This window comes from Nelumbo nucifera, chromosome 5, assembly GCF_055504915.1.
Source record: "Nelumbo nucifera cultivar China Antique chromosome 5, China Antique-T2T, whole genome shotgun sequence".
Taxonomy (NCBI): Eukaryota; Viridiplantae; Streptophyta; class Magnoliopsida; order Proteales; family Nelumbonaceae; genus Nelumbo; species Nelumbo nucifera.
The window spans coordinates 39,279,798-39,306,591 of NC_142653.1; the positions used below are offsets into that span (position 1 = coordinate 39,279,798).

General features: G+C 39.1%; 2 protein-coding genes across 4 annotated transcripts; one reads left to right on the plus strand and one right to left on the minus strand.

Moving 5' to 3' along the window:
* Positions 1 to 1,663: 1,663 nt before the first annotated feature.
* Positions 1,664 to 20,903, plus strand: LOC104606663 (ultraviolet-B receptor UVR8). The gene is made up of 12 exons (XM_010271974.3): positions 1,664 to 2,296; positions 4,260 to 4,446; positions 6,362 to 6,508; positions 8,003 to 8,084; positions 12,453 to 12,608; positions 15,565 to 15,738; positions 16,482 to 16,553; positions 18,713 to 18,784; positions 18,962 to 19,080; positions 19,868 to 19,953; positions 20,057 to 20,130; positions 20,508 to 20,903. Exons 1-12 carry the CDS (start codon positions 2,200 to 2,202, stop codon positions 20,592 to 20,594), a joined length of 1,353 nt encoding a protein of 450 aa, XP_010270276.1. The 5' UTR covers positions 1,664 to 2,199; the 3' UTR covers positions 20,595 to 20,903.
* On the minus strand, positions 8,784 to 24,249 carry LOC104606662 (putative receptor-like protein kinase At1g11050). 3 transcript variants are annotated; one of them, XM_088887548.1, is made up of 2 exons: positions 21,995 to 24,249; positions 8,784 to 11,617 (listed from the first exon to the last, which is right to left on the minus strand). In XM_088887548.1, the coding sequence occupies exons 1-2, from the start codon at positions 23,872 to 23,874 to the stop codon at positions 11,497 to 11,499; spliced, it is 2,001 nt and encodes a 666-aa protein (XP_088743674.1). In that variant the 5' UTR covers positions 23,875 to 24,249; the 3' UTR covers positions 8,784 to 11,496. The 3 variants fall into 3 exon arrangements, with proteins under 3 accessions (XP_088743674.1, XP_088743675.1, XP_010270275.1); XM_088887549.1 differs by lacking the exon at positions 8,784 to 11,617 and adding an exon at positions 18,258 to 18,312 and having other exon boundaries at positions 21,995 to 24,242; XM_010271973.3 differs by lacking the exon at positions 8,784 to 11,617 and having other exon boundaries at positions 21,540 to 24,183.
* Between the last annotated feature and the right edge of the window lie 2,545 nt (positions 24,250 to 26,794).

Below are 26,794 nucleotides of genomic sequence, written 5' to 3' on the forward strand. Positions count from 1 at the left end.
CAAACAGGTGAAATGAATTAGATGGGTCTGGTGATAGTTAACAAAAAAATCTAGAGGGGCTTATTATTGGTTACACTGTCACTAACACAGCCATCAAGTTCACCTAATCTATTCTCCAAATCAATAAAAAAGCTAACCTAAATTTACCACATGGATAGTGGGTCTCAAACAAAATACTTAGTACTGGGTGGTCATTAACTACTAATTTATTAATACTAGAAGAATACAATCCATACTTAAGTCAGTGGGAACACATCCACTCTCTTCTACACATGTAAAAGGAGATATTTTAGTTTTAGAACCTAAAATGAAGTAATTCTATGGAGGATTTGCAGTTGGAATTGGAATCGGAATGATCTATTCCCATAATCTGTCTGGTTCACATAAGAATTGTAATCAGAATTGGAATAATGGTACCTCACAACAAGAATTAGTGGGTGAACAGACCTTTTTCATATCTTGATGATATCATCCACTCACATTCCCTATCCCTAGTGAGCAGACTTTGTTCATCTCTTCTGTTCCTGGCCATGTGCTACCTCTGCAACCAAATGGGTTGGGCCTGAGCTACTGCTTTGTGTTCCATTTCTTACAATATTATAGTCTTCATAGAAGATGCACACAAATCCTATTTCAGCTCCATCTTCATCTCGGTTCAGAGAATGCTAGCTTGTAACTGATGCCAAACTTTCTCAGTTTCTTGTTGGAACGCACTGAAAATAACAAGACTAACTCAGTTTGGGTGGAAAATGTATTTGAACCATTTGCAGCCTGCAAGGCAAGTTGGGAGATGGACTTTTCCAAGCTCCAGGTTTATATTCAAAAGCCCACTATATTAAACTGGTTCTGGACTTTTGGGCCCAGGTACAGCTTGAACTAGTCCAATGGGGGGCTGTACCTGCGGGTTCAGTCTTTATGTAGGGCTGCAAATAAGTTGGATCAGACCCTGTTCGAATCCGAATTCGACCCTGTAAGAGCCGGATTTGGATATCTTCCTTCATCCTAACATAACAAATCAGATTGAATAGGAAAAATTGATCCGTTTAGTTATCGCATCAAATTCGAATATTATATTAACAATTCAAATCGAATCGGATATCCGATAAGATATTTCAATTCGAATCATAATCTTGAAAATCCGGTAAATTCTTATCAGATTTGGATCAGTCAGGTTTCTTATCGAATGGGGGTCGGATATACCCTTTTCTGAATCTGATCTGATTCGTTTGCAGCCCTATCCCTTATAGATAATCAACCGGGCTAAGGTCATGAACCAGGCTAAAGTTGGCCCAGGTCCAGTCCATATATGGTCCATGGAACACCCCACCTTATCACCATCAATCAATGCAGAGCACGGTATTAAAACCATCGGTTAACCAGTCACCCATCCAGTTCCGTTTGCATCTAGCCTGGAATTTCAAAAAAAATCAATTAGTGAACCGTTGGCCAGATGGTTGAACCGCCAGCCACTTCTTTTATTTATTTTTTATTTAAAAAACATCACGGATTGACCATTTGGATTTTGGACCAGACCGTCGAACCTTTTCGACACGGAAATCGATGGAAAAAGCGGTTCTGTTTCGAGTCAGTTTTTAAAACCTCGCTGCAGTTATCAATCACACAGACTGGTCCAAAAACCATGACGATATGAACCAGTTGAGCCATAACCTCATAAAGGATAAGGGATCGAAGGAAAAATCGATAAAGTACTCGCCATCTATGAAGGGCGTCTCATACGTTTACATCCCTCTGCGAATTCTTGATTCTTTCTAAAAATCTAGCCCTCCTAGATGAGAGAAACAGTGGGAGATGAACGCATGTGGTGGTGGTGAAGAGTTTATATACGACAGAGAACCGTACTTTGGTCCACGTCGAAGATGGGTCCTCATGCAATCAATGCAGTGTTTCTCCACCACGAACCAGAGAAGGCGGTCTTCAATGTTGTTCAGTTTCCACTTCCCCACTCTCAATTCTTGGCTGTCTTCTTCGCTCACCTGCACTTGTCCTCTCCCTAGAATCATTTAAAAATACATCTGTCTCTTCTTTGTATCTTATGAGCAGTAGAGACACCACCAAATATCTCTTGCACACGCTCGTACTACTCTATTTAGATAGAATTTTGGGTTTAGCTTTCTGGGTTTCTCTGTTTTTCTCCAGTTTACAAGGGGGAAAGAGAAAAGCTTGACATCTTTGTCAAAGATGGACATGGCAGACGAAGTCAACAGTGCAGTCACTTTGCCGGTTCGTCAAGTCGTGCTCATCTCGGCTGGGGCTAGCCACTCTGTTGCTCTTCTTAGTAAGTTTCAGATGTTTTATAGTATGTAGTCTTGTTGTTGTTCTTGGCCTGTGTGTTGCTTTAAAATTTATGGCATGTGAGGTAAGTGATTGATTTTTGTTTCTACGCATCAAGTTTGGATGCCGTCTGAGTTGGGATCACTTGATTCTAGCTTTTCATGGTGTTTCAATGGAACCCCACAATGCCATCATCTAAATTGGAGTCACTCTTTGGTTCTTGAAATTCTGAAATGAACTCATTGCAGTTTTGACAGCCGACCAGAAGTGGGGCCATTTTAGGTGAAGAACTTGCATCTCAAATGCAATGGAAAACTGCATTCCATTTCAGTTGGCATCCAATGCTGTTTTATAACTGAAGTGATTTAGTGTTTATGGAATGTTAGATGCTACTCGGATGAATTGTTGCTCTTGCTGCTATCTAGAGAGGAAATTTATTGGCTTCTTTGAATTGCCAAAATGTATGTTGGCTTAGATGGTTGATGTTAGGGGTCATAATTGATGAAGCCAAAGCTTTGCATGAATATTCATGGATGCATTGTAAGAGTTCTTAGATTCAGTGCAAGAGGGACCAAGTTTCACAGAAAAAGTGTCTGGTGATTGCTTTTGTAAGTCAATTATCTGAAAAATGAAGCTTTTTTTTCTCATAGTGGAGAGTATGCATCACTGATCTGTCTTACTTCTGTTGTCTCAACTTCACCATCTGCCTACATTCATATGTAACTTGTTACCATTAGGGTGGGCTTGTGAACTTGCTATTCAGTTGACTAATGAAAACTCTTCTATAGTTAAAACATCAGATTACATGGCATCTTGATGAGGGGGATAAAAAATAATGTATGACCTCAGCTTGATGTTCCAATAACTAAGACCTGGGCATTCAAGGGCCCATGTACAACTGAAGCAAGAGTGCACGACACTGATTTGCATCACTGGTAATATAGCTAAAAGTGGTGCATGTTGATCCACTCTCCACATACCAATATTTTCTTCCAGAAATCAAAATTGATGATTTTCGAACAGCAGTAAATACTAGCCACTCCTTGAAAAGTTTATGGAACAATTAAGAGAGGAAACAACCTGAGTTGCCAATGAATAGTAAATTAATGTTTATATAATCTCAAAGGTGGTGTTGTGGAAAACCCAAGAAAATCGGATTTGAATGGCACCCAAAATGAAAGTAAAACAGAGATAAAGAGAAGCAAGCACAGAGAACACACAGACTTACGTGGTTCGGCTTATAGCCTATGTCCATGGGCAAAGGAGGAATAGAAATCCACTATGTAATCAGAAATGGAGAAGAAATATAGAGTTGTGCCCTCACAACCTCACTCACAAAAAACCCTAAACCCCAAATACACCCAATGTCTCACTCTTCTCTCACAAGACAAAGACTGAGTATACAAGAGAGAAAACCCCCGAAATACATAACTCATAGTATTTGGTTCGGACCTATAAGTTGAATATGGATCAAGGCCCAAGCCCTACGCTTCCACCACAAACTACTATGAAATTTTGCCTTCGAGTTTTTTCTCAAATTAATTAGGAGCGGATTCATGAAGTGGATAGCCACAAAGAATTCAAGGCACAAACATAACAGATGGATTTCTTTGAGAAAATTCTCTTTGAATTAATTAAAGAACAAGAAAGAAACTTCTTTGGGGAAGATGAATTTTGACCACCTAGCTATTGACATGTGAGCCTTTTGTTCTATTCCAACACTTGCATATTTGAGGGATGGCTTCTTTTGTGTTTTAAACTTTTAAAGTTGAAAGTTTTTCATGGATGCATATTTAGTTCATTCATCTAAAGATATATTAACTTAATGGATCCTTATTACATGCATAAATTCTATGTTCTGTAGTTTAGGTTTTTAGCTAACAATTTAGCACAGGCAATTTCTATTTTAATGAAACTTATTTTTATTGTGTTTACATTTATCAACGTGAACTGTTAATGTATTGCAGCTGGAAATGCTGTTTGCTCCTGGGGACGAGGAGAGGATGGACAATTGGGCCATGGAGATGCTGAAGATAGACTTTCTCCCACCCAAATGAGTGCACTGGATGGCCACGATGTTGCTTCTGTTACTTGTGGAGCTGATCATACAATTGCATATTCTGAATCCCAGTCTCAAGTGTATAGTTGGGGATGGTGTGTTGTTTGTACCTGAAGTACCAAATTATGCTATTGAATGTCACTTTCTTTTCAGAGGGTTATGCAATCAATCGTTTTCGTTTCTTTTCTTTTTGCAACTTATATATGTCTGATTATTATTTATCCTAAGCATTTTTTCCTATTTATTAATAGAATTTGTAAAATCAAATTAACAGGATTTTGGGAATGGTACATTATTGGTTGGCAAATCACCCATTATTCAAAAAACAGACATACTTGTTCTTTTTTTTTATCTTGATTTTCTTTTTGTAAGAAGCTTATAGTTTTCTCTTTATCTTGATTTTCTTTCTGTACAGTCCCTCATTGTACAGGGGCTCTATTGTATTTTGTCTTTTTGATTTCAATGAATTACTTTACCTTACAGTTCAAAAAATCAAAATTATATTTCAGAGTAATTCTATGCTAAATAGTAAATAGTTACTTAAAGTAACTGTGTATTGTTAAAGGGAAGACAAGTAGACACAAGATAGATTTGTCAAGGATCTCATAATGGATAGTAACTTAACTAAGAGCATCTTTTAATGTTTCCATTCTTTGTTGTCAATGGTTCTTTTACCTTTGTAAGGCTATCAAAACCTCTATATATATGATACTCATTTTTCCTAATATACATGATATCCAGCCTCTATTCATTTCATTTTTTTTTTTTTATCTTTTGAATTGGTAGACCTGGCAATTGGGTTGGGTGGGTCGGGTTCGGGTTGGGTCAAGACACATCAGGTTGATTTTGGGTTGGGTTGCATTTCGGGTTGGGCCAGTAAATGCTAGACCCTAACCCTAAATGCTCGGTTTAGGGTTGACCCATGGGTCAATTCGGGTCATCCCTAAAAAAACAGAAATTTTATAAAATAAAGAAAATTACATGAAAATGTCAAAATTAAAGGAATTAACCTTAAAATTTCCAAACATAAAATAAAAAAACTTGAACATTCAACAATTCAAAGAGTAAACGATAAAGAGTAAAGACTAAATAGTAAAGATGAAAGAGAGAAAGCTTCTAAGAATACACAAATAGTCCCAATTAGACCTTACAATCGGGTCAGCGTGTTGACCCATGACCAACCCAACCCAATTTTTTCCAGGTTGGGTCGGGTCAGGTCATTCTCAAATTCAGGTAGCTAAATATGAGACCCTAACCCTGTTTTTTCGGGTTGGGTTGGGTCGGGTTCGTAGGTTGGGTCAACTTTTTGCTAGGTCTATAAATTGGCATGTTTCATCCTTGAACCATTCGTGGGTGCTAGCTTGATGTATTTTTACTCTGATATGGGGTAAAAGGACTTCTTATTGTGAAGGGAACTTTGGTGATTAGTCCAGGTAAAAACAGTTTGCTCATAGTATTATAAAGGAAAAAAGTTGTTCTGCCTACACTTATTTCTTTGAAAATCAGTTTATCCAAGTGGTATAGTGTGATGTAGAAATATAGATTCCTGGCTTAAATGACAACTCTTTCATTTTTTATTTTGAGAAAAAGTAACTGAAACTTTTACATTATATTCTTCTTATAAGTCTCAGTATTTCTGTTATCTACTTTGTATTAAATCACGGAAGATGGGAGATAATGTGTTAAATGAAGTCTCTGCCCATATCTCCTCCACACATTTATTTTCAGCTTATTTGGACCTTATACAAGAACTAAATAAAATCTTAATAAATGATGGATCATGTATACCTATGGTGTGCTGTTCCTTGATGTTCTGACACAAAATTGTAGTTTTCTCATTTTTTATACCTGCCTAATGTACTTGGTTTGGAGTCACTCAACTTATCTGGCTAATATGAATTCGTTCAAGTTATATGGCCTGTATAATCTGTTTCCTGAAGAAATTCTATTCTCAGTTATGCTTTATTCTCTTGCTAAATTGAGAATATTGAACTTTTTTGGTATCTGCAGGGGTGATTTTGGACGATTGGGTCATGGTAACTCCAGTGACTTGTTCACTCCTCAATCAATCAAAGCCTTACATGGTGTGAGGATAAAGCAAATTGCTTGTGGAGATAGTCATTGCTTGGCAGTAACTATGGATGGGGAGGTGCAGAGGTTGGTACTCTGTGTGTGTGTGCCTCTATAAAGGTGGATCAACCTCAAATTACTTTCCTTTATTCTTAGTCCCTGTGGTCTAAGTAATCAATCTTTGATTGTTGGATTGTTTTTAGTAATTATTCTTTTACCATTAAGCATGTGTTACTTTTCCACCATGAAAGATCTGCTGTAAATAAAGTACAGACAAAATTGTGGGGAAATATACAAAAGTGATGTAGTTCAAGAGAGGCTTTCCTTCTTGTTGGGGAGTTTAATCCCACTGAGATTCTTAATATTCTAAAATAGGGATGAAGGACACGATTTTTTTTCTTTCTTTTTTTTCTCCTTGGAAGGGTTCTGTTTTCATCAATTTTATATCTCTTTTTTCTCTCTTTGATTGTCTTTTGATGATTGGAGTGTAGTGATGTATGATGTGTTGGATTTTTCTTGTGGAAGTGGTCTCACTAGTGCTTGGGGGATGGTGCAGGAGGTTTTTATTGAGAGGTTTCCCATCTATATTTTGGGATATTTTATTTGAAGGTTGTTTTGGGGTGTTTTCCAACCATCTGTCAATCAAATAGTAGATTCTTTGGATTTCCATGCCTTCACTACCCTAGTCCATGAGCCCATGGTCCTATAACTCACCTTGTATTGGAACTTTTCAAGTGACATTATCCATATAAAGCCTTTTTTATTTTCTTTTAATACAGAGTATTTAAAAGGGAAGCATAGCTGAATTTGGCATGATTGAAAGAATAGTTTTCTCTTGGGCCTCCACGTTGAAGGAATTTGATGGCCTTCACTTCTCTGATTTCTGTAATTTATGCAAGTTTATTATTTTTTCTTCTTATGAGGGGCTGAGATTGTTGTTGGTGTGAGCTAACATCTTGTTTTTTTCTTTATTTGTAACCGGGAACTGTTGCTTATCCATCAGATCTTACCCAATAATTGGAGATAAAGAAGAGAATGAAGAACATCTATGCCATTCTTCTATCATGCAACATTCTGTTCTCTTAATTGTTGCTTTTGGATTGTCTCAGACTTCATTGCAAGTCAGTTAGATACAATTCTGTACATGTTCTTGTTCTTGTAATTGATGACATAGAATGGTTCAGTGCTAAAGTTTTAATGACGAAATAAGTGGGAGAAACCTTGTGCATGAAATGTTTATGCAAATAATCCTGGATGTCACTTTTATTCTTTATCGGTTGTAATTATTTTTCAGGTTGTGTTTATTTGTTGAAATTTTGTGATTTCTGTTCTTGAAGGAAAAATCTTTTATTCTCATTAGAAAATTCTGGTTTGATTTGGGTATTAATTTGGACTTGATTCTTAATAACAAATGGTTTTAATTAAGTCATATATTCTGGTACTTTAGTTATTTGTTTTTCTTATCTTTCACCTAACTTTGTTTGAATATGATGTTGAAAAGCAAATCTGTTCTTACTTTTCCACTATGCACTAACTTAATGCATTGTTATATTTGTATATTAACATTTTATTCTTTTGAAGTTGGGGACGGAATCAAAATGGTCAACTTGGTCTTGGGCACACTGAGGACTCACTTGTGCCACAAAAAATACAAGCATTCCAGGTACCCTTTCAACTTTAGAAGATTCCAGTTCTTGGGAAGTAATTGTTTTTTGAGTTTTGGAGAAACATTCTATTCCAAACTTTGACCTGTGTGAAGCATATCAGCCTAGTTGAAACTAATACATGAGAAAGTTGTTATGGTCACACCATCCGGCAAGGCACCGCGGCACCGTCATAGGCAGCAGCACACACAGCAGTGGGCACCGCCTGGCAGCACTGCACAGCAGCATGCACCGTCGATAGTGCGCAGCACGCACCGCCAGGCAGCAGCACGCACCACACGCACCGCATGGCAGCACGCACCATGCACACGCCCGGCACCGCACGGCAGCGGCACCATGGCGCGCAGCACACACCGCCAGGTAGCAGCGCGCACCGCACGCACTGCACGCCAGCACGCACCGCGCACACACCCGGTACCGCACGGTAGCAACACCATGAGGCGCGCGCACGGCAGCGGCACCCTGAGGCGCGCGTACGCACTACGCGCACGCACCACGCGGTAGCCAGCAGCTGCAGTAGAGCAGGGCCCACACGACAGATCATAGGGGTGGGCCCATCCTTATCTGGACTCATCAAGCCAACTCGCCGCCAGCTTACCTTATCCTTATCTTATCCCTTATCCCTTATCCTTATCTAATCTCATCTTTATCTTATCTTAAGTAAGAGTGAGTTACCAATAGGAGTAGGTAATTAGGAGTTTGAGTTCAAATTGGAGTTTGAGTTTAATTAGGAATTTTCTTCTGTAATCTCCTATTTAAGGAGCTACGAATTGAAATAGAGCATTCAGTTTTCCAGTCAAGAAAAGAGTGAGGAGAGTTCGGGTGGTCTCTTGGACAAATCACCCATTCAGTTTCCGTAATCGGGTCTGCAAGCAAGGGAAGGCGCAAGGGGAAGCAGGGCTTTCGCACCGTGGACCGACCCGTGACGGGATCCTACGTGCGGGACCATAACAATTGGTATCAGAGCCAAACGTCATGGGCGATATGGAGAAGTTGTCTTCCAAGGTCCACGAACTGGAACACCAACTTGCAGAAACCAGCATGGAGGTTCGTGAAGTCAGGGAAGACGTCCGGGAGATGCGACGCCTGCTGGAAGCATTCCTCTCCAATAAAGAAATGAGTCCGGAGGGAATCGCCAACACAAACAGACGCCGTCCGGACTGGGCAGAGGCACGCAGCGAACAACAGATCGCTGCCCCTACAGCTGTAGTTAATTCCAAGGATCAGCGCACGGAGGATGAAACTGTAAAGTCTCCTCTTTTGGCTAGGGACGATGACACGAACATTATAGTAGAACCTGCTGAATGCGCTCCTTTGACGAAGGCAGGTGGGCTTGGCAATGTTGCTGGGGCTTTACCGAAGGCCTTGGCTCAGCGTGGACATAAAGTTATGTTTGTGGCACCACCGTATGGTAACTATACAGAAATCCAAGAAACAGGAGTGTGCAAGAGATGTAAGGTGGAGGGGCAAGATATAGAGGTAATTTTCTTCCAAGCTTATATTGATGACAAAGATTTTGTGTTCATGGACAGTCCTATGTTTTGTAATATTGAGGAAAAAATATATGGGGAAGGCTGAGAGGATATTTTAAAACGCATGGTCCTCTTCAGTAAGGCCGCTCTGGAGGTCCTCTACTGTAAGCATACCCGGTACAGCATTCTTATGATCCACAATAGAGCACAACAGGGTCGTGGTCCAGTACGTGATTTCTGTTATGTGGACCTTTCACAAAACTACTTCAAACTATATGACCCAGGAGGTAAGGAACACTTCAATGTCCTTGCGGCTGGCCTGAGTGCAGCAGAGCGTGTAATCACTGTAAGCCATGGCTATGCCTGGGAGCGGGAAACAAAAGAAGGTGGCTGGGATCGGCATCAAATAATCCAGCGTGACGCACGGAGAGACGGGGCAGTCCCTATTGTTCATACTGTTGCTGGACTGAGAAATTGTGTGCAGTCGTTGGATCCATTCGTAGAATCCCAAGCCATGTATCCAGAACACGAGCTTGAGGACAAGCTCGTAGTCCGGGAGGGGTGTAATGTTATGGTCACACCATCCGGCAAGGCACCGCGGCGCCGTCATAGGCAGCAGCACACACAGCAGTGGGCACCGCCTGGCAGCACTGCACAACAGCATGCACCGTCGATAGTGCGCAGCACGCACCGCCAGGCAGCAGCACGCACCGCATGGCAGCACGCACCATGCACACGCCTGGCACCGCACGGCAGCGGCACCATGGCGCGCAGCACGCACTACCAGGTAGCAGCGCGCACCGCACGCACTGCACGCCAGCACGCATCGCGCACACACCCGGTACCGCACGGTAGCAACACCATGAGGCGCGCGCACGGCAGCGGCACCCTGAGGCGCGCGTACGCACTGCGCGCACGCACCGCGCGGCAGCCAGCAGCAGCAGTAGAGCAGGGCCCACACGACAGATCATAGGGGTGGGCCCATCCTTATCTGGACTCATCAAGCCAACTCGCCGCCAGCTTACCTTATCCTTATCTTATCCCTTATCCCTTATCCTTATCTAATCTCATCTTTATCTTATCTTAAGTAAGAGTGAGTTACCAATAGGAGTAGGTAATTAGGAGTTTGAGTTCAAATTGGAGTTTGAGTTTATTTAGGAATTTTCTTCTGTAATCTCCTATTTAAGGAGCTACGAATTGAAATAGAGCATTCAGTTTTCCAGTCAAGAAAAGAGTAAGGAGAGTTTGGGTGGTCTCTTGGACAAACACCCTCTTAGGAGAGTTCGGGTGGTCTCTTGGACAAATCACCCATTCAATTTCCGTAATCGGGTCTGCAAGCAAGGGAAGGCGCAAGGGGAAACAGGGCTTTCGCACCGTGGACCGACCCGTGACGGGATCCTACGTGCGGGACCATAACAAAAGTCTGTCAAATAGGATTAGATAAAAGAGAGAAAAGAAAGAAAATATATAATAGTTGAGAGAAAGCACATATTATTCATGTCCTAAAATACTAAATAAGAAAGTAACAGAATTAAATTACCTGTAGGAACGAACACATCACACACCAAAATTCCTATTCAATCTGGATGTATGTCATCAATTCCAGCTTGGAGTTGATACTGACTCCTCCAAAGAGCTTTTGTGAATATATCTTCCAACTGTTCTTCTGAATTCACTTTTTATTTTGCTCTCTATTTTCTGAATTAACTGTGACTGAGAAATCATTCCAACTTCTGATCTTAAAAGATAAAAGCACATTTGGTATTTGAAGTGGATATTTCTCCACTTATTTTCTTCTCATGAAGAGATAGTAACTTCTCTGAGGTATTCAGCCTTAGACAGAAAAGTGAGAGCAGAGGAACATAGAGTACTGTTCAGTAAACAGTGGAAGAGGTGATCAATCTGAAGATTCTGATTTCTGAACTATCAACTGTACACCCTATATTATTAATTTAGTATGAAATGAAGTTACAAGATTGCCCTTAAAAAAGGGCAGCCCAGTGCACAAGGCTCCCGCCAATGTGGGGTCTGGGGAGGGACAGATATATGCAGCCTTACCCCTGCACATACAGAGAATCTGTTTTCAACAAGAATGACCTTAAATGACAGTATACAAAACTAAAATTGAATATGTTATGCTACAACACAATGTATACTACTACAGTATATCACTCCTCATCTCCTACTGCTCTATAAAGATGATAATCCATTTCTATAAATTTAGTGGCCTCATGAAACAAAGGGTTAACTGCAATATTAATTGTTCCCTAATTTTAATGATATAGCTTCATACTCTCATGGACTTAGACTCCTTTGCTTTCAATCCTATATCATTTAAGAGAGACTTCAATTGTAGTAACTCAAACTGTATGACCCATTGCTTTATACTCATTGTCTGCACCCTCCTGCTTTTCCAAGAAACAAAGTACACCATCTATTTGCATAAATCTAACTCTTGCTTTAGAGTATTGCTTGACATGAAATATCAAGCTGACTTGTACAATACACCATGACTTTTTTTATAAGCGGTAAAATGATTGTGTTAATAAAGAAAGGAGGGCGAGGAGCCCCCAAACATTATTATCATGATCCTTAAGATATTTCAAGTACAATACACCATGATTATCATGATCCTTAAGATATTTCAAGTACAAAGTACTGCATTCCATTGTGATAACCAAGCAACATGCCTAAACTTCTTACTTCACTATTAGTAAATGTGATGTCAGGACAAAGAATAACCAAGTAAATCAGCCTTCCAACCAATTGATTACTTAGGAAAATTTACCAAGGCATCTTGCATTTGTACATTAATTTTGTCAATGCTGTAAAGATATTAGATGCTTCTTTGAAATGATTTATGTGCTCAAATCTAAATTTGTTGTTCTTTTGCAGGGATTATCTGTCAAAATGGTTGCAGCTGGTGCTGAGCATACAGCTGCAATTACAGAAGATGGCAAACTCTATGGTTGGGGCTGGGGTCGATATGGGAACTTGGGTTTAGGTGACAGAAAAGATCGATTAGTACCTGCTCAAGCTTCTTCTGTTGATGTATGTTGACTAACTCCGTGAAATGGTTTTTTTTTTATCTAGAGTTATTTATACAATCTAAATCATCATCTTGGGTTCTATAACATGGCATTTATTACTTTGCTTCTTGTTAGACTTCTTATGTAAATTGAGATCTGGTTATATTTGTAAACCTTTATATATTTCCTGACTGGTTAAAATAAACCTTATCAAAACAAGACAGGAGTAGGAACACCTTTTATCTTTTTTGGAGGGAGGAATGGAATTAAGGATCACTGGAATCCTTATGCCAATCTTACTGGAAAACAGCTTAATATTGTTTATTTTCATGTGGTATCTTCAGGAAGATGAACATTGATGAGTGATCTGATGAAACCAACTGGATTATTGAGTTGTGAAAGGTTAGACAACAAAAAAAACACCTTAATTTTGTTTCTTTTCAATGTGGCACTTTTGAGAAGAAATTGATGAATGATCCAGTAAGAGAAATCCAAAAAGAAAAAAAAATTGAGTTCTAAAACTAGGATGTCTTACTGTGGAGTACTGTGGACTCTATGGAAGTTTAGTCATACAGTTATGTGATATCTATGTGAAGGGACAAATAGAGGAAATTTTTAAAACAAATCTTTAACTCAGCCTCTTATTCATGAAAGAGTTACGTTATTGGCTGTTTTTGGGGTTGTGGCTCAAAGGAATTTCAGGGGTGTCAGGTGGGAGGAAATTTGCAGAGATTTACTTGCAATCTTAAAGTCTTTGTCATCCCCTTCACAGGAGGACACTGTGGCCTATGGTGAACCTTTTGGCATAGGGTACAGACTGAGATTTTATGGTAGTTCCATGAGCAATCCTGAACCCACATAAACTGGGATCTTCATGTCTAATAATGAAGGAGATATTGTTTGGGCTATATCAATCCAATTGGTGACCTGGATTAAATTTCTACCATGGATGAGGTTATGATATTTTCTTATTGGTCTCCACGATAGCTACATCAACTGAAGGGGATTTTCATATGCAGTCAGATGAGGAATAAGGTAAGTGGTCTTTGGATGCTTTCATACACGTTAAAAAAGATCAGGCTGTTTATGACCTTTTGCCTCATTGTCATGCAATGAATTTATTGGGCAGTTGAAGTCTATTGCTGGAAGTTTAGTTTTGGGAGAGGATGGTAATTGGGATGGAATGCATAGCAAATCTTTATTTCCATAAGAAGCTTATATTTGCAACGGGTTCATTATTTTTTGTTTACATCTATCTTGTATAGTGGTTTGTTGTACATGGGTACTCACCTTAATTCAACAAAGCTTTATGCAAACTATATGGGTTGAATCATGTTCTTCCACCATTCTGCTCAAGTCAGTGCCATGTACATTGTTAAACTATGAGCCCTCAAATCATTTCTAACTACTTGGAGTGCAAAATGATGATTCAGGACCCATGTTCATAAGGATTTGGAAAAAGTCTTATGCCTACTGCTACCCTGATAGAACCCTCTTCTGTCCAGGATTTAGATCAAAAGTGCAAGACAATCTCAGCACTGGTGGATTGAACTTGTATGAACATCCATCAAGTCCATATCAATAGTGAAGTTTTATACATATGGTGTATAGAAGCAGATCGTGAGTAATTTCAGAATGCAGCTGCTGATCTGAGTTTAGGGTACTGTTTCTGGGTGTAGCATAGGGAAAGACTGAAGATCAGCGAAAAGTTGGTTTAGTATTCCTATAGGGAGAAGTAAATGCAGATAAGTACTTTGTGAGGTTGTAGGAATGGGATCATGTTAGGACTGTTTCAGAAGAAATCAGGGTACCCAAGTCAAGGATGAAGGAAACCTGAGGTTGGGATGTGGAGTCTGTTCAAGTGGATGATGGATATAAAAACATCACCATGGTGTCAGAGATGCATACCATGGGAGGGGCATCAGGGAGGTAAATCGGAGGGAGAGGCAGGGAAAAGGATGGAGTTTTAGAGCAAGATCTTCACTGATCTATTTTGCCTACTTTTGGTGGTAGGGCAATGGTGTTGTGCTGTTTATGCTTTGTTTGATTGCTGGTTAGATATGGTGCAGTGTGCAGTATGATTGAGGCCAATCATTCTGGTGTCTGGTAGACTAGGTGAGGATGTGATGATATTTATTGTTTTGGGAGTATCCTTTAGTACTTTGTGAGGTTATAGGAATGGGATCATGTTAGGACTGGGATTTTGGATTTTCTATTTTATCCCATAGGTGCAGATTTTCTATTGTATCTCATTCTGGGATAGCCTGGTTTGTTTACAAGGGTTTTGTCCATCTTGTAGCACATCTCCTTTCCTCCTTTTATATGAGTCTCTATCTGTCACCACACCCAAAGGGGAAAAATCTATGTAAAGTATCATAAACTTACTGATTCTCAGTAATTTGGATGTAAGGCTGGGGTCTTTAAATTGGATCTGTAATTTAAGCTATTGGAAGTATCAATCTACCTAGATAAGTTTCTTAAGAAGTAACAGTCAAATGTAACATGCAAGACTATGAGATCAACCACAAATTTAATTTCGGATAAGTATGTAGTATCAACAAATTTGCCCATATTGTAGTATAAATAGATTGAAAAGCTTAATAAGGAAATTTTATATTTAAATTGAGATTTCACATCAAGTAATTATTGGAAATTAAGGCTATGTTCGGTTTGTATAGGTTTCCCTACCTTTTTCCTTTCTTTTTCCTACTTTTTCCTTCAAACAAAAAATACCCTAAGTATGTTTTTAGTTTCTTATAATATGGTACTCTTTCATTTCTCACATATCACATGTGGTAAAGGAATGCATACATGCATCACTATATGTAAATAAATGATAATGGTGACTAATTTCATGTTCTCCCTATTTAGATGATTAATGTGGAAGTTGTTTCCACTCTATCTGCTTGCTTATTTTACATGTTCTTGTGGAATCATTTTTCTCTGTCTACTCATTTGTAAAATTTTAATTCTATTAGGGTGAGAGGATGGTTCTGGTTGCATGTGGATGGCGGCACACAATATCAGTATCCTCATCTGGGGCTTTATATACTTATGGATGGAGCAAATATGGTCAGCTAGGACATGGAGACTTTGAGGATCACCTTGTTCCTCACCAGTTGGAAGCTCTGCGTAATGATTTAATTTCTCAGGTCTGCTTGTTTCTTACAGTCATCTTATTAGATTTTACATTTCGTCTCATTCACCAGTCACACAGCACTCAGCACACTAGATGTATCTCTCCACCTCAACCACCCTTCTTTAATTCTATGGGCAACATCCACTGGGTTGGACTGTTTCTGTTCAAAATAATAGCCTAGAGACTATTAATGGGACCTACAAATAAACACACTATACTTGTCAAAAAAAAAATACTGGAATAATGAGAAAATTCCTGAATTGTGTAAAAAGGTTTAGTTTTACCTAAATGCATAAAATGGTAGATACATAATTTATAACCCAACACATTATCTCTGTTTTATAAAACTGTTTGATTTGTTAAAAGTAATATATTATTAATTTAAAATAAATTATCAGTTTAAGATACTGTATAAGCTTAAGTATTTATTGCTTGGTGCTATTTGACATGTCTGGTGGTAACTTATTTATTGATTCAATTGTGTTTTGTAGATCATGTTATTAGCTTATTACATTTTTTTTATAAGTGTTATCAGCTTATTGTATTTATAATATAAAGAACATAAGATTATTTCAGAATATAAATAAAAAACCTATGTCAACTGGATTTGCTTATGGATATGGACATTGTGGCATGGGTGTGGATTGGCATGGATATAGACGCACGCATGCTTGCCCAATCCATTAGATTAGCTCACAAGTTGTTGCAGTTTATGTAGTCACAGTTTACTCAACTTTGTTTACCGACTCTTTTCAGATATCAGGTGGTTGGCGACACACTATGGCACTCACATCTGATGGAAAATTATATGGCTGGGGATGGAATAAGGTCCAAACTTCTCATTTCTGTGTCTCTATTATCATTTTTCCTCTTGTACTACAATTACAGAACTTTGCATGATATTTTCTTAAAAGAGTTAAGTTATATATATATATATATATATATATATATATATATATACATGTTGAGATAGATTTAAATGGTTTTGATTTCAGGATTCTTTTTGAATTGGCATTGATTGAATTTTTCTTTATCTACTCTCAATTATTGTGAATGTTTCTGATGGAAAAAGTAATTGTTTATCAAATTTCGAAGGCTCTAGAAGCTAGTTATATAGGCTCACTTACCTCTTCTTGTTAATGATATACAAGCATGTAGTCCTTGCTCAATCTTACAAGCTATTTTATCCATATCTGCAACCTGAAACTGACCTGGATAATATTCATGTATTTATATTTTATAACTTGCAGTCTCCTTTTGTTTCCTCTGATGAGGCTATTGCAGAATTCATAAAGAAACTCTCTGAAACTGAAATAAGAAGAATGAATTCATCATTCTAAAGCATTCAAATGACCTTCAGTCAGGACCACATCAAACTGAGTGTACAGAAAGACTCTAGGAAAGTCTCTTCAAAACATGAGCTTATCCCTTATTTTTGAGGGTCACAACTCCTAATCATGAAGAAACATATAGATATTGAGGTATTCCTACCCTCAACTACACAATCACATCAACCATGGGAGTTGGGACAGGTGGTAGTGCTCTTTTATACCTTGACAATATGAGATCTCTAATTTTAATCAGATTTGCTCTCAGAAAAGGGAAGAAGAATAAAAAAAAGCCAGGAGAAGGCATGAATGGTGTAGGTGTGATTAGGCTTGAACTTTTCCTTGAAATATCTTCCTTTCTTTAAAGATGTCAACACATATGATACTCATATAAAACTTAAATTATTGAAAAATATACCTACAAGATCGAAAGGCAGGTGTCCTACTACTTTCAGATGTGGTGGTGGGCTTTCTATGGTTAGAGAAATTCGAGTGATCAGTTATGAACAGAAATGGAGAAGCAAGTAAGCAGCTTGCTGTCCACCAAAGAATGAGCAGGAAACTAGATTCCGAGAGTGAATTGTTTAAGAAGTGGGGAAAAGGAAAGAAAATTTTTAATAAAAACATACAGAACTGGGGGTGGAGAGAGAGAGAGAGAGAGAGAGAGAGAGAGAGAACCAGACTCAACCATAAGGTTCAGATTCCCTTTAATTGCTTTACAACTAAGAAACTCATATAACCCATAGGGATGCTCAGATATGGACTTTAATTCTTGAACCAACTCTAAATACCCATTACTAACCCTACTAAAACTAACAAACCAAATGCAACTTAGACACCCAAAAATTGAAACATTCTAATCCTGTCAAGATTTAAACCTTGCTAAAATGGACATAAATCATTCAAAATATGTCAGGTTTACATGATCTTGGTGTCATTGGATAGATAACTTAACAGCCTATTTACTGACATCAAGATAACACAAAGCAGACAGGTTTTAACCTCTGAAAAATAGGCTGAAAGAAAAGTGACGTGATGACATCTTTATCTTTTCAAAATTCTAAAACACTCTAATAAAACTCTTTAAATGACTTTGACCCTCTAAGACAGTTAACCGCATTCTGAAGATGCCAATAAAATAGAAAATAACTTTTGAAAATCTTAAAGTAACCATAAGTTGAACCGACCAAAATTATAAAACTGTCACTGGTGCAGAAATCTAAAAAGATCTTTCATGCTTTCTTTCCCTTGTTTCATACCTGCATCAAAAATAAAGAATTTTGTGACTCTATTGTCATACACCAATGGCTTGGCATATATTCTATGAAATCTCATGTCAAGGAAGGTGCTAAAGGAGAAAAAAAAAGATTTTCTTTTAATGGAATGCACCAAACAAATATGTATCGGAAGCCAAATGGATGCTACTTGCTTGTACAGAGTCATAATTATTTTCTCATGTTTTACAATGCAAGAAAAGATATTCTTTATGGTTTGCTCAAAGCTTTTCTTCATTGGCAAGTTGGACATATTTGATTTAGGATATCTTTACCCATTACTGATTCTAAAGTATTGAGTTCAAAAATGTATTGACCATTCTTTTTCTCCCTTACAAATTCTGGTTGGTTGTTTTTAATATTTTCCGTGTATTCTCTTAAACAGTTCGGGCAAGTTGGTGTTGGTGATAATGTTGATCACTGCTCTCCAGTGCAAGTAAAATTTCCAGATGAACAGGTGCATTCCTGTTTTCCTAGCTTCCTAAAGGCATAAAGTGGTTCAAGTAGGCTGTTGGGTTTGAATACTGAGCTCCATGATTATTTTTTGTTTTTTGTTTTTGACTTCTCATTTGAGGTGGATGTGTGGTTTTATTTTCCTTTAATTTTTCATAATTGTTGCTGGGCTTCCTAGCAGAAAGTGGTGCAGATCTCTTGTGGATGGAGGCATACACTAGCTGTTACAGAAAGGCAAAACGTTTTCTCTTGGGGAAGGGGTACAAATGGACAACTTGGACATGGAGATCCTCTTGATAGGTAATTGCTTTTCTCAATATGATTGATGTCTGAAATTGAGTCACTATTTGATCGCTTTTCACTGCAAATACATCTCTCATCTCTTTCGTGGGTAAAATCGTGTCAATCTTGATGCTTCAAATTGAAATAATTTTACCGTTTATGAATGTGGCATTGCTTTATGGTTTTAGAAACAATAAATCAGATCTGAACCAAATCTTTCCACCAGGGGGGAGGTCATGAACCAAATTAACCCTAAGCCCACCTAAATCCTAAATCTTTCTGTTTCACTTTCCCTTTGATCTTAAACCCTAATTGTACCAAATTTTCTAATTTCCCTAATCAATCATATGCCAGTATGGTGCATCTAAAGTATAGCATTTTATATCATTGAGAAGAAGGAATCCTTTGAAACTGAAATTGGGTCACCAAGCACCTTGGTGTATGTCTATCCTCCAAGTTTATTTCCTATCTCTATTTCATTAGACCTAAGAGGCAAGAGTTCTTCATTAGGGTTTTCATGCATTCAAGGTCTTTTTTCCCTCTTGGAAGTCACTCTTCTGCACCTTTTATCTCTTTCATATGATGGTATTCTTGTACTTGTGATTCTGACCAACTACCTACTACAAGGGATACAACAGCATGAGGTAGTGGTTCTCTGATTTTAACTTGAAATTTTGATTTACCTCTCTGTTGTTTGAAAATTAAAATAGAAATGGGCACAGATGCCACCAATTGAGTTTTTGCAAAATTTTATTTGTTTTATGTAAATAATTTGACCTAATGCATTTATTTCTGGAAACTCCAGAAATGTTCCAAAGCTCATAGAGGCTTTGAGTGCTGATGGAACTAGTTGCCAACAAATACCATCCTCAAAAGTTGAGCCTTTATCAGGTATTCTGCAAATCTTCTTTCCCTGTTCAACAAATGAAGTGGTCCTTTCTTATATGCTTTAACTGTGTTGAATTTACTCACCCTTATTGTTCTGTGTGAGCAGGGAAGATTTGGGTTTCACCATCAGAGAGATATGCAATCGTTCCTGATGAAACATCGGATCATTGTAGTATAGTGGTGAGTGGCCCTATCACAAGCAATGGGGTTAAATCCCTGTCAACGGTCGAATTTTATTATGGACCTTGTACATGATAAACGGCTTTTTGCATATACAAATGTTTTACCTTTTCTCAAGTTGAAAATCAAAACTGCAAGACTTATAATTAGCTATTGATGGTGTGGTTTCAAGGGTGCAACTTGTCTTTTTGTGGTGTTTGAATTCAACTACTAATAGTTGCAACTCTGTTATAATAATATTTTACTTCATCAGTTCAATACCTGCACTTGTTTTACAGTAATAATTCTGTAGGATATATTATAATTATCATTGACTGTTAGACCTTTTAAGTGGGTATGACTAGGTTCTGTAAATGCGCTGAGCTATCTCTTTGCAGGGCCAAGGGCAAACAACGGTTCCAATCAAAGGAAATGGGAGTGATGCAAGTGTCCCAGAGAATGATGTCAAACGAATGCGATTTTGAACATCCATACTTCCCCAACTGCCTGGAGTCATCTGTAGATGGGTTTGAACCTCAAGCATATCCCTACACTCTGGACCAATGGACAGCCCATCTTGTTGCTGTTGGATGTTCTTGTCAAATGCAGCACTATAAATCCATACCATCGTTTCACAATGTATTATGTACTAATAGTGTTGTACTTACTCTTTTCTTGGTAAGAATGTACTAGTACTCATTTAACATTTCAGAAGAGGCTTAATTTTTCTAGCCTTTGTTGTCTCATTTAAGTGCTAATAAATAGTGATTTCACGCCTGTTTCTTATGCCCAAAGGCCAAAGAGCTTCACTGATAGAAGTGGTTATGCCCATGACTTCACAATGTCTCATAAGCTTCATCAGTCGTGCAGTAAATTGTATCTTTGCTAGACAAATCCCCACAACTATTACTCCACCCTCCCCAAGGGTTGTTTCCAAGCATGTGTTCGGTGTTCCTTTTAGAAAACTCAATCACCCCATATCCCAAACAAGAATACCCAGGGCTGCAGAATAAAGTTATGAGCCAAGTTCTATCAAATGGAAGCAACACCCAACCTTCATGTCAGGTTGGATTAAGCAAAACATCGATGAATCTGCCCGAGACAATCAAGGAACTGATGGGCGTGAAAGAGTATCTAGAAAATAGGTCATTGCTCGACTTTCTGTCTCATTTGATTTTAATCTCCAATACTAAGTCATACTTGTATGATAATGCCTATACTAAGATCCTATGGTTGCTTGGACAATTGGGTTGAGGCGTTTGATTGTTGAATCTCAACAAGATATACAACTAATACCTTAACAAAAAGTGCTGATGATGATCAAATTGCAAATGAAAGCAATGCTGATTAAATTGTAATTGTATCTTGGTACTCCTTCCCTCTGATTAATGCCCGTATATGCACGCACACACACACACAGAGTGCTACTGATTATTTAAGCAAAGAAATTACCAAATTTTTCCTATTTAAACATTGTCGAGAAAAAATATGTACAAGGCTGAATGCAGAAATGCATCAGAGGGAAGAATATTACAATCATATGACTCATCTCTAGTAGACTAGTACTGTCGTTCTCCAAGAATACGATATGAATCCACTACTGCTAAATGTCTCTCTGCAACTAATTCAAAAACCCTTCTGAGAAAAGCTTGATATCTTGGAATCAGAATAAGTAGATCCATCATTTTGGAAGTGAATACTCAAGTATAGTTGAAGTGGCTAGCAAAAGAAAACACTCAACGTTGAATCTCAATATGTACAGAATGCTAATTTCAGTCACCTGGAATGAGCGGTTGCCATGAACTTAAGCGTCTGGTCTTATCCCTTCGCAAATAAAAAAATAATAATAATGAATTTCACAAGAATTCCTTGTCTATTTAATTACCTGAGCATGTCCCCTGAGTTGAGCACAGGGCCACTCAGGCAGGGTGATATACTGAAAGCGTTTCGATCTGTGAAAACAGAGGGATGGCCCAGGGGCAACGGCCTATCTGGAATTGGAGGAACCTCAATGTCTCCTTCCAACATCCTGAGTGCTTCCAAAATTGTAGGCCTCAGAGCTACCATAACATGAGCACACAGAATTCCAACTAACACAAACCTCTCCATGATCCCCTTGGGGTAGGAATTGGTAGAGTCCCCATCTTTCAGCATCCATGGATCCAGAGCTTCTTCTACCCTTCCTGCTTTCACCAGTGTCCAAGCCCAGTCAGTAATCAGGAATGCTCTTGGTGATCCTGAAGATGTGTCAAGTGCTCTCCTCCCACACATTATCTCTAGAATCACCACCCCAAAGCTGTAAACATCACTCTTCTCAGTCAGCTGTCCATAGAGAGCATACTCAGGAGCCAGATAGCCATGTGTTCCAGCAACTCTGGTGGTGAGATGAGACTCCCCTTCTCTGCTCTGCCTGACCAGTCCAAAGTCTGCCACCCTTGCTCTCATATCTGCATCCAACAGTATGTTGGTGGCCTTGATGTCTCTGTGATATATTGCAGGCTTCACCCCATAGTGCAGGTAGGCAAGCCCCTTGGCCACATCCAAGATTATGCTCTTTCTCTGAGGCCAACTGAGAGATTGCCGGCTACTATTGCTATGATCACTGAATGGGTGGAAGAGATGATCATCAAGGTTCCCGTTGGGCATGAATTCATACACAAGATACCTCTGTTTTCCTCTCTCTTCATCGGTCTCATCAGCCACACAGCAGCCTCTGAGGGGGACCAGATTCCGGTGCTTCAAATTGCTAATGATGTCAACTTCATTGCAGAACTCTGCATCCCCTTGAAAATCTGATTCTATGATCTTCTTCACAGCAACAGGAGTTCCATCTGATAAGGTCCCCTTGTAAACAACACCGAATCCACCACGTCCAATCATATTCTTCTGTGAGAAATTATCTGTAGCCTTCTCAAGCTCCCCGATCTTGAACCAGATTGACACAGTGTTGGGTCGCAGCCGGCGCTTGGAGCTGGTCTCCTCCAAATTAGCCGCGCTCCTCCTCCACCGCTTGAACCAGAGATACAGACCCAGAAAGCAAGACATAAGGAAAGCAGCAGTTCCAGCACCAGTCAAGGCGAAAACAAGAGCCGAGTGTTTCTTGCTATCTGTAGATATGGCCAGTGGCAGCCCAAATATACAGGCAGCTCGCGTGCTCTCGGGTCCATACTCATTCACAAAGGCAGCAGCATAGAGAATTGTGAAATAGAAGCATTCAACGGAATGGGTTTTATTGCCATCGATGGAAACTAGTCTGGCCTGAACTTTGAACCCAGCAGCGACGCAGGCATCGCAGGCGGTGCCGATGCTGAGATCGGATTGACACGCCGTGTCGAGTGCAGTGGAGGGCCCAAGCTTGCCGAGCCAGTCTTGTTTAGTATTAATACCGGCACAGAGTTGGTGGCTTGCAACGAACTGGCTCGGGCTGAAGCAGACTGAGGCGAGATCAGAAGGGAGAGACAGAGAATCCAGCTTGGACTGGAAGTCGGATATGCAGGCAGAGGAAGTGGGGATGTCGGGGAGCTGGAAGAGGGAGGTCTCCTTGAGGCGTACAGCCAGAGCGATGCCGAAGAGGCTGAGCAGAGTCTGGCAGCAGTTGGTGTTGTTCCTTGGGAAGCTCGAGCACGATGAGGAGTCCCATGGGACTCTTTCCACATAGCCCATGTCCATGGGGCATGTAGAGGTGTTGCTGGCGGCTGAGACTGCACTGTAATTAGCTGCAGAGCACAGAAGCACCATTGTTAGAAGCAACAGTTCAAACCCCATTTCTCTCTCTCTCTGTAATTTCTGTGAACACCTGATTATCTGTCTGGTTTGAGAATGGATCAAGAAGAGGGAGAGAGAGAAAGAGAGAGACAGAGAGGAGGAGATAAGATGGTTGGAGAGTTGTTACAGATATCATACCAGAGAGAGAATTTAAAAATTACAAATTGATATCAGCTCTTTCAAATTACGTCATAAAGAATGCAAAATTAAAGAGAGCAAGAGGGAAAACTTGTGGACAATAGCGTGGAGCATCGATGAACTGCATGTGGGTCAACGACTACTGAGGAGAAAAACAAAATAGCTTTCTTACTTTATCATTTCCTCGTCGGTTCCTTCTTGTTTCTGGGTGGCACCATGTCCCACTGAAACAGTGGCACCGCACAGAAGAGAAGGCAAAATCCTCGTCTGGGCCAGGGCCCAGAGGACGTCATAGCCTGTTCTGGGCCTTAATTTTCCATGTGGCCCATCTTCAGACGATTGGGCTAGCAGCAATAGGCCCCACCATAGAGATTTTATAGGCTGAAAATCTGGTTTTTTTTTTGTGGGATGGGCTGAAAATATAGAAGGTTGAAAGTAGGAACATGGCAAAGACTGTTTTGGCAGGATTTAAGAAGAAGATGAAGAAAAGCAGAGAGAGAGCTCATGACAAGGATATTAGATGGTTAAAAGTCAATCTGATCAAGTTGATTGTATGAGTAGGAACTTTTGTAAATGGGACCCATGAAATAGTGGGTCCAGGTCTTGATCCTCTTTAGCACCAAATATGCTATGTGATTAAATGTATGATTACTTTGGTTAAACAATTAAAATATATATTAGTTTATAGTTGCTCTCTATTAAAACCCCTAATTACTGTAGGCGACCCAATTAATTGACTAGGACTTAATTCAGTATAGTTGTGTATGTGAGAGAGAGAGAGACTCTTTCACTATCAGAGCATGAATTTAATTCATGCCAGGGAGGTTCCGCGAATGATCAACCTTTGAACTAACAAGGCAGTAGGCCAGCAGCTGAGCTGATTCAAGAGGATCCATTGTCTGTTGGTGGAGGTGCAAATTTCATTTGCACTTGTGTAAATGCATTGGAGTGCAAACAGGCTGAGTGTAAATTTTGGCTTAAATTTGCTTCAGATTTAACATTGTCCTATTTGTTTGTAATGTAAAATAAGAAGTAAAATGATGTGGTTTAGAATGGAGGTAGGAGGAGATTATTTGTTTTGGAGTGAGATAGGAGGCAAGATGATTTGGTCTCCACTATGAGAGAGAGAAAATTGAGGTAAGAAAAAGGTGATGTAATTATGTAAATCTTGCATCAATTTTTGAAATGCAAAATTTGCACTATTTATACATATCTATTGACCGGCCCCATATTACATATACAGGACTACTATTAATAGACCATTTAGAACTGTTAATACCTTACTCCAAAGGTTTTTATGATACCAAAAATACCCCACAGGTTCTATTATATAAACAGTAGCAACATGTTTATATAATACATAACAGTCCACCCACTTGTCTATGGCCACTCTTCCCCGGTTTTTTTTGGATAAATTACAGATAGGTACCCTATACTTTGAGGGTAGTGACAGATAGCTATCATGAATTTTTAATTGCAATACTTGAGTACCTTAAACTTTCAAAAATAGATATTTGGGTCCATCCGTTAGTAATTGTCAGTTAAACATTGCATAATATCAAAAGTATCATTTTTGTGTATTTTTTAGATCATTCTACAGAATAAAATCATCATTAGAGAATGCCGTCATTGGAAAAATATTTGAATTATCTGTTTGCTGTCCATGTGAGAATGTCACCATGGGGAATCGTTTGGTTACCTAAGAATGACCTCAGAAATACATGATGATATTTGACACTATGTAATGTTTAACTGATGGAATAGTAAGGGATGGACCTATGTGTCTATTTTTGAAAGTCCAAGGTACTCCACTATTGCAATTGAAAGTTCAGGGTACTTATCTGTCACTACACCCAAAGTACATGGTACCTATTTGTAATTTACCCTTCTTTTTTTCGTCTAATTACTATTTTTAGTTAACAAACAACCACACAAGTTAAGTAGAAAAAAAATGTTTCTTTTTTCCCTCTAGCACTTGTTTCCATGTGCCGCCCTATTATCTAATTTGAATTATTGTTTGTGTAGGTAGTTTAACTATAGTGCCATTTAGAAACAAACTCAACTAGAGTTGGGATCTCCTGCCAACAAACTCAACTAGACACATTCTAACACCCTACCAATTTGATCTGACACATACATCTCACTATGAAATTGGGGTCCACCATAAAAGTGGAACCTATCATGCATGAAATGTGTGGTGTTGGAATGTATTTTGTTGGCAGTTGATAACATGTTCCAACCTTCTACCAACTTGATTGGAACGTGTTGTATTGGCAGGTGATCGGGACTTCTAGACTCACTCAACTAAGAGCATGTGTGAAGTGTCTCCTTCACCATATCAAACTAGCCTATTTGATTGTGGTCCCATAAAAATACGTAGGACCCACAACCATTTAATTTTGGGAGAATAACTGATCAGTCCAGTTCAGAATTTTGTAGCCCCACCATACAGGGAGGATGAATCCTGACTGTGGATTGATGTCAAATCCACGGGCAGGATGCAGTTTATGGGGGGCAGCTACTAGTAGACTATGCATGGGGGCTGTATTTCAGAATTTTGCATTGTGCTGCAGTGTACTTAACCCTTCAATTTTTCATTGTGGGCCCTATGTAATTTTTCACTGGTGTGGGCATTACCATTGGTTCCACAGCCCACTAAACAGCCACCCAAGACCCCCCAGCTCTTTGACAGTCAAAATTACCCTTTGACTGTTTATTGAAATTTCAAAACATGCCATTGACTTTTCATCCTCCTATCCAAGGAGTAGAGACGGTGACAGGA

What these genes read in the sequence shown, in the direction of transcription:
- LOC104606663 (XM_010271974.3), top strand. Translation starts at nt 2,200, where the DNA reads ATGGACATGGCAGACGAAGTCAACAGTGCAGTCACTTTGCCGGTTCGT. An exon ending in ATGGCTGGGGATGGAATAAG is followed by an intron (nt 16,554 to 18,712) that starts GTCCAAACTTCT and finishes TCTCTTAAACAG; the next exon opens with TTCGGGCAAGTTGGTGTTGG. An exon ending in TAAAATTTCCAGATGAACAG is followed by an intron (nt 18,785 to 18,961) that starts GTGCATTCCTGT and finishes GCTTCCTAGCAG; the next exon opens with AAAGTGGTGCAGATCTCTTG.
- LOC104606662 (XM_088887548.1), bottom strand. Translation starts at nt 23,874, where the DNA reads ATGGGGTTTGAACTGTTGCTTCTAACAATGGTGCTTCTGTGCTCTGCA. An exon ending in AACTCAGGGGACATGCTCAG is followed by an intron (nt 11,618 to 21,994) that starts GTAATTAAATAG and finishes CTGTATGTGCAG; the next exon opens with GGGTAAGGCTGCATATATCT.